Here is a 7786-nt window from a genome sequence, read left to right on the forward strand (position 1 = left end):
AATGCAAACAGTTGTTTTTCCACGAAAAAAAAATCGGCAAATGGGGAAATATTGTGTAATCAGGCACTTGAATGAATCGCACATCGAATATGTAATTAAACGAATCAATTTTCAAATATAAAATAAAATAACTCATGTATTTCTATTTTTAACTTTTATGAATATGTGGTCGATGTCATATGGTTTTTACGTTAACCGAATTCTAGATCAAGCTAAAAAAAAACAATTTTAAATTTATTTTTACACGCAGTTCTGGAAGTTTCTGTTGATTTTTAACGAAAATTTTAATTTTGTTTTTTGCTTGGAGCCCTGATTTAGCTTAACGTGTCCCGAAGTCTATGGCATTATGACATGTAACAGCCGTATAAATCTGTTTCAGCATCTTTTGACAAGAGACACACGAGTTAAATGTGTACCAACTCTGTATAAGCCAACTATATTAGCCCACTATGACACCTGTATAAGCCCACTATGGCACCTGTATAAGCCCACTATGACACCTGTATAAGCCCACTATGACACCTGTATAAGCCCACTATGATACCTGTATAAGCCCACTATGATACCTGTATAAGCCCACTATGATACCTGTATAAGCCCACTATGACTCCTGTATAAGCCCACTATGACACCTGTATACGCCCACTATGACACCTGTATAAGCCCACTATGATACCTGTATAAGCCCACTATGACTCCTGTATAAGCCCACTATGACACCTGTATACGCCCACTATGATACCTGTATAAGCCCACTATGATACCTGTATAAGCCCACTGTGACACCTGTATAAGCCCACTATGACACCTGTATAAGCCCACTATGATACCTGTATAAGCCCACTATGACACCTGTATAAGCCCACTATGACACCCGTATAAGCCCACTATGATACCTGTATAAGCCCACTATGATACCTGTATAAGCCCACTATGACACCTGTATAAGCCCACTATGATACCTGTATAAGCCCACTATGACACCCACAGCCCATACTGACACCTTTTTTAGCCCATGCCACCATGACATCTGTATCAGCCCTCTATGACATATTATATAGCCCATGACATATTTTCCAGCATAGTGACACATACGACCTATATTTAGCCCTTCAAGACATACTACCTACCTACACGTGTATTGAGAATAATTAATTGATTTTAATGTTTTAAGACTTCTCCATTTTACGACAGTTTAACTACATTTGGCAGCACAGATTTTAATGTAAAGAATACAGTTCAAAGTGTGGGGAAATTGCTCCAATTAGCCTATGTTCGCAAGATTTCTCTCCGATTAGACAAATTTAGTTAGGAACAGGGTCAAAGGTCACGTCATTTGTGCCGACCAATCAATTTTTAGTTTCTAACACCACGTCATAAGTTAGTGTCACCCCCCCCCCCCCCCTCCCCAGTGTGACGCCAGAAAAAGAAAACTTGAATATATATTTTTAAATGCTTGTCTTTTATTGCTTTTATACGGTTTTAATTGATTTTACTTATGTACGAAAGTTATTTTTAGTTTTCTTTTAATAACCTTTTTTGGTTTTTTATTTGATAAGATTTGAAACAAAACATTATTTCCTTAAACAAAACATTAAATGAAACTTGAACAGAATTAGACTTTTATATTAACATTAAGAAAACAATGCTAAATTATACTCTACGCAAAAACTTAATCACATTTAGCAAGTTAGCAATACTAGACTTGACCTAATCACCACCTACCCAAAAGCCTGGGTGTGAATGGTTCGCAGTCAAATGTTGGTCAACTGACTGTTTGAAATAGCCACATGAAGTGAACGCTATAAAGTGGCAGCAACACTGTCTTTAGTTGTTTGACATTCAGGGGAGATAACTAGTGACATTCAGGGGAGAGAAATACTGACGACTAACGTGAGTTATCTGACAAAAGACACATTTTTTGTCTGGAGTGTCTTGTTGGCTGGTGATAGCTGTCTTGGATTATCTCCTCTTTATTAGGTATCTGCAGTCATATGTTCATGTTGTTTTATGCAGTCATGTGTTCATGTTGTCCTATGTTCACAGTCATATGTTCAGTCATATGTTCATGTTGTTTCTTGCAGTCATGTTCACAGTCATATCATGATGCTGTTTCACAAAGTCATGTATCCGTATTATTTCATATAGTTATACATTCATATTCTTTAATGTAGCTATATGTTCATATATTTTTATGAAGTTATATGGTCATATCATTTCATGCAGTTATATGTTTATACTGTTTTATGTAGTTATATGTTCATATTGTTTTATGCAGTTGTATGTTCTTATTGCTTCACGCGGTAAAATTTCGTATTGTTACTTTTACCGTGAAATTTATTGTTCTATACTGTTTGTTCTGTAGATTTATGTAAAGTTCTGTAGAGTTGTGTAAAGTTCTATAGATTTATGTAAAGTTCTACATGATGATTGTATGCAACCAACATTGTTTGAACTGACTAGGTATTTGTTAAAGGAAATATATTTTCTGCGAGTTTTTGAAGATTGGACTTACAATCACTTTTGATTTAAAGATTGCTTAATATATAAACATTTAATTTAAATATCGCTTATCATCTATCGAATATATAAACAAAAATAATTTAGGATCGACTTCGCTTTTATTTAGTTGTCATACTAACCACGCATGCGCAAATTATTTGAAATAACTATGTGAGCTTGCATTTTTCTGTTGAAAATGAGCAAAAGATGGCGAACAGTTCTAGAAATGTTGGTCTGGTTACGTAACGAAAGAGTAGATACACTGTCCTTGTAGTCCTAGTAGCACATTGTTATGTTGTTTTAGCAGGACTTTGTCTCGCTATGTCCTATCAGGACATGGGCAGCTTGTATCCTGGCAGGACATTGTCATGTAGCATGTCCCATCACATGATGTCCTGTTGTGTTCTTGAGCCCGCGTTTGCTACCCGCGATATGCTAGAGACCTGCTACAGTTTAGCCATGCGAGCTGTTCTCATCCAATCAAATTACAGCTTACAACACACGATACATCGACCACGTGATTTAGCCGTACCAGGGGGTCACGTGAACAGTACTTTACCTATCACGATATCGTGGGGGTATTATTGCAGCAGTTTCTGGTGTCTTGTGTTTGATGTCTGGTGTCTGGTGTTTGATGTCTGGTGTTTGGTGTCTGGTGTCTGGTGTTTGGTGTTTGGTGTCTGGTGTTTGGTGTTTGGTGTTTGGTGTTTGGTGTCTGGTGTTTGGTGTCTGGTGTCTGGTGTTTGGTGTCTGGTGTTTGGTGTCTGGTGTCTGGTGTTTGGTGTTTGGTGTCTGGTGTTTGGTGTTTGGTGTTTGGTGTCTGGTGTTTGGTGTCTGGTGTCTGGTGTTTGGTGTTTGGTGTCTGATGTCTGGTGTCTGGTGTCTGGTGTCTGGTGTTTGGTGTTTGGTGTCTGGTGTCTTATGTTTGGTGTCTGGTTTTTTGGTGTCTGGTTTTTTGGTGTCTGGTGTCTGGTGTCATTGATCCGGTATCGTCTGGTATTATGCTGGTTATGTTGAAGGTGGTGGGGGGTGGGGGCTAGGGTGAAGACTGTACTGTGTGACACAGTTTAGGGGAGGGGATGACATCAAACCTAAAAATAGTAAAACATTTACTGTCGAAACAATGTTTTATTAAGTTAATATAATAAAATAAAAGGGGGCAGGGTGACACCAAACCGAAAATGTGGGATTGATGGAGGGGGTGGGATGACACCCTCGTGTACCGCACCACGCCCACACCACACAATTTGTTGCTGCCCTCGCCCACACCACACAATTTGTTGCTGCCCTCGCCCACACCACACAATTTGTTGCTGCCCTCGCCCACACCACACAATTTGTTGCTGCCCTCGCCCACACCACACAATTTGTTGCTGCCCTCGCCCACACCACACAATTTGTTGCTGCCCTCGCCCACACCACACAATTTGTTGCTGCCCTCGCCCACACCACACAATTTGTTGCTGCCCTCGCCCACACCACACAATTTGTTGCTGCCCTCGCCCACACCACACAATTTGTTGCTGCCCTCGCCCACACCACACAATTTGTTGCTGCCCTCGCCCACACCACACAATTTGTTGCTGCCCTCGCCCACACCACACAATTTGTTGCTGCCCTCGCCCACACCACACAATTTGTTGCTGCCCTCGCCCACACCACACAATTTGTTGCTGCCCTCATCTCTCTGTTTATTTCAGGATTAATTTGTTAACCATTAAAAAAAAATCATCGATACCGAAATGCGATCCGTTGTCTGTCTAAATCCAACATTTCAAACGTAATCTAAACCCCACGTCCCTGTTCACACGTTTCAAATTAAAGGGTTCACATTTAAAAGTTTGCACTTTAGGGTTCATGCATAAAAGTTGACATTTTAAGGTCACATTAAGGGTTTCAAATTAAGGGTTTAAAATTAAGGGTTATCATTCAATGTTCATCAATTAACATTCTCGTTTTAGGGACCAATTTTAAGGGTGAACAAATACAAATGTTCGCTTCAGAATCAAGTTTCTATCTGACGTTTCCATTACAAAACAAAATGCTACTTTATTTTGGACTACCTTATTGACCACTGTCCAGTTTATGTTGGATGACGTCATAAGTAGTAATACGATGTTTTTTTCTCTGCTTTCAATGTCTTGGTATGTAAAAAAAAATGTTATCGCCGAAATTATTTTTCTCACCTGTAAAAAAAAAACAAAGTCAACAAACACTAGGTAGGCTAGCAGATGCATGACGTCATATTTCTATTTTTAGCCTCCCTCCGTAAAGCGTAGACCAATCAAATCAAACGGGTGCTCGTCAGTCATATTTCTCTGGCGAAATATGACTTCATTGAGTCGCTAAATGGAAAGCTTTAAGCTTCAACCTTCCCAGGATTCCCCCACAACTCAAACCTCCCCCCTCCCCCCGTCCCACCCTTGGTGGTCCACAACGGAAAAAATATTTAGGAGCTGTCACTGCCGGGCTTTAGATAATTCGAGTTATCTGCCCCAGATCGAGGCATCCATGTCATGTCGGCATCCGGTTCGTTCGGCCGGTAAAGTCACGTGACGGGGACAGGACGCGGTGTGACAAACGATTTTTTATTAGCCCGGATCACGTGGCGTGACCGTGATTGAGACCTCCGGTACGGCTGGGCAAGAAGTTTCATCAAGTATTTCATCAATAATTTCATCAATAATTTCATCAAGTATTTCATCAAGTATTTAATCAATTGTTTCATCAAGTATTTCATCAAGTATTTCATCAAGTATTTCATCAATTATTTCATCAATTATTTCATCAATAATTTCATCAAGTATTTCATCAAATATTTCATCAAGTATTTTATCTATTATTTCATCAAGTATTTCATCAAGTATTTCATCAATTATTTCATCAAGTATTTCATCAATTATTTCATCAAGTATTTCATCAATTATTTCATCAAGTATTTCATCAATTATTTCATCAAGTATTTCATCAATTATTTCATCAAGTATTTCATCAATTATTTCATCAAGTATTTCATCAAGTAATACATCAATTATTTCATCAAGTATTTCATCAATTATTTCATCAAGTATTTCATCAATTATTTCATCAAGTATTTCATCAATTATTTCATCAAGTATTTCATCAAGTATTTCATCAAGTATTTCATCAATTATTTCATCAAGTATTTTATCAAGTATTTCATCAAGTATTTCATCAAGTATTTCATCAAGTATTTCATCAAGTATTTCATCAATTATTTCAACAAGTATTTTATCAATTATTTCATCAAGTATTTCATCAAGTATTTCATCAATTATTTCATCAAGTATTTCATCAATTATTTCATCAATTATTTCATCAAGTATTTCATCAAATATTTCATCAATTATTTCATCAAGTATTTCATCAATTATTTCATCAAGTATTTCATCAAGTATTTCATCAAGTATTTCATCAAGTATTTCATCAAGTATTTTATCAAGTATTTCATAAAGAATTTCATTCAGTATTTCATCAAGTATTTCATCAAGTATTTCATCAATTATTTCAAGTACTTCATCAATTATTTCATCAAGTATTTCATCAAGTATTTCATCGAGTATATTATCAAATATTCTATCAATCATTTCATCAAGTATTTCATCAATTATTTCATGAAGTAGTTAATACATTATTTTATTATCATCAATTATTTCATCATTTCATCAAGTATTTTATCAATTAGTTCATCAATTATTTTATCAATTTTATGAATTATTTCAGCAAATATTTCTTCAAATATTTCATCGATATTTTATCAGTTATTTCATCAGATATTGTTATCCTCTATTTCATCAAATATTTCATGAATCCGTGTTCAAGTTACTATAAAATTCCTGAGTCCACCCAGCTCTGATGGGTACCTAACTCACGTTTGGAAAGTGAAGGCGGCTTCCTCCCTTTTCCTCCACCCCCCCCCCTTTCCACCAGCAACTTTTTTTTCACTCCATATCTCCACCCCCCCCCCCCCTAACACGAACCCCGGGTCCACTTCATCGATGATCATCAGTTTGGTCATTTACTCGACCCCCTCGGTGTTTGATTTTGGCATTACTAACACCAAGATGGCCGCCCACTTCCGCCGGAAGTATGAGTTACGTCCCGTACGAGGGGGGGGGGGGGGGATTAGGGGCGAGGTCTAAAAAATATATTAGGGTCATCGACCGGCTATCTCAGCGGCTAAACGAGCGTGAAATGCACGTGCGAAAACAGACAATGTGAGTCATCTCCAACAGGCCCACAAGTACAACACTTAGAGCACACCTACAACTTTAGGACAACAACTACAACTATAACACCAATATAACAACAGCAACAACAGCATTACGATAACAACTACAACACTCAGACCACACCTACAACTTTAGGACAACAACTACAACTATAACACCAACATAACAACAGCAACATCAGTAAGACAACAACTACAACACTTAGACCACGCCTACATTTTTAAGAAAACTACTACAACACCAAAATAACAACACCAATACAACAACAGCAACAACAGCAGTAAGACAACAAATACAACACTTAAACCACACCTACAACCTTAGGACAACTACTACAACACCAATATAACAACACCAATACAACAACAGCAACAACAGCAGTAAGACAACAAATACAACACTTAAACCACACCTACAACTTTAGGACAACTACTACAACACCAATATAACAACACCAATACAACAACAGCAACAACAGCAGTAAGCTAACAACCACAACACTTAGACCACACATAAAACTTAAGGACTACAACTACAACAAGAATATGTCAACAGCAACAGTAAGAAAACACGATAATAATTAATTTGAATGGACACCGAGTCCTATCTGTGCTAACACACATCACTTACCTGTACCTACACGTGATTCTTACCTGAACAGACATCTACCTCTTACACTAAGTAGCATACACCTCTAATCAACACATGTATTCAAGAGACCAACCCCCGACCCACAACTGACCCACAACTAACCCCCAACTGACCAAAACAAAGCTTCTCTACTCTACCTGTAATAACAGGTGACGTTTTAGACCTGAGCAAGTTGGCCTAATCATCTCTCACCTGTGACACCCTAACAAGCCTGGTCAACCCCCCACCTACCCCTCCCATCCCAACCTCAACTGGTCAATCCCCCAACACCTACCCCTCCCAGTCCTCTCCTGGTCAACCCCCCACCTACCCCTCCCATCCTATCCTCTCCTGGTCAATCCCCCACCTACCCCTCCCATCCCGTCCTCTCTTGGTCAACC

General features: G+C 38.3%; 1 protein-coding gene across 1 annotated transcript; it reads right to left on the bottom strand.

Annotated features, from left to right (window-relative positions):
* Positions 1-5213: 5213 nt before the first annotated feature.
* On the bottom strand, positions 5214-6110 carry LOC131936478 (coiled-coil domain-containing protein 1-like). The gene has a single exon (XM_059293493.1). The coding sequence runs from the start codon at positions 6108-6110 to the stop codon at positions 5214-5216; it is 897 nt and encodes a 298-aa protein (XP_059149476.1).
* Between the last annotated feature and the right edge of the window lie 1676 nt (positions 6111-7786).

The sequence above is a fragment of the Physella acuta genome, unplaced genomic scaffold, assembly GCF_028476545.2.
Source record: "Physella acuta isolate Inbredline_101_S28 unplaced genomic scaffold, ASM2847654v3 ptg000178l, whole genome shotgun sequence".
NCBI lineage: Eukaryota > Metazoa > Mollusca > Gastropoda > Physidae > Physella > Physella acuta.

Coding starts and splice junctions, on each gene's coding strand:
- LOC131936478 (XM_059293493.1), bottom strand. CDS start 6,110: ATGATTGATAGAATATTTGATAATATACTCGATGAAATACTTGATGAA.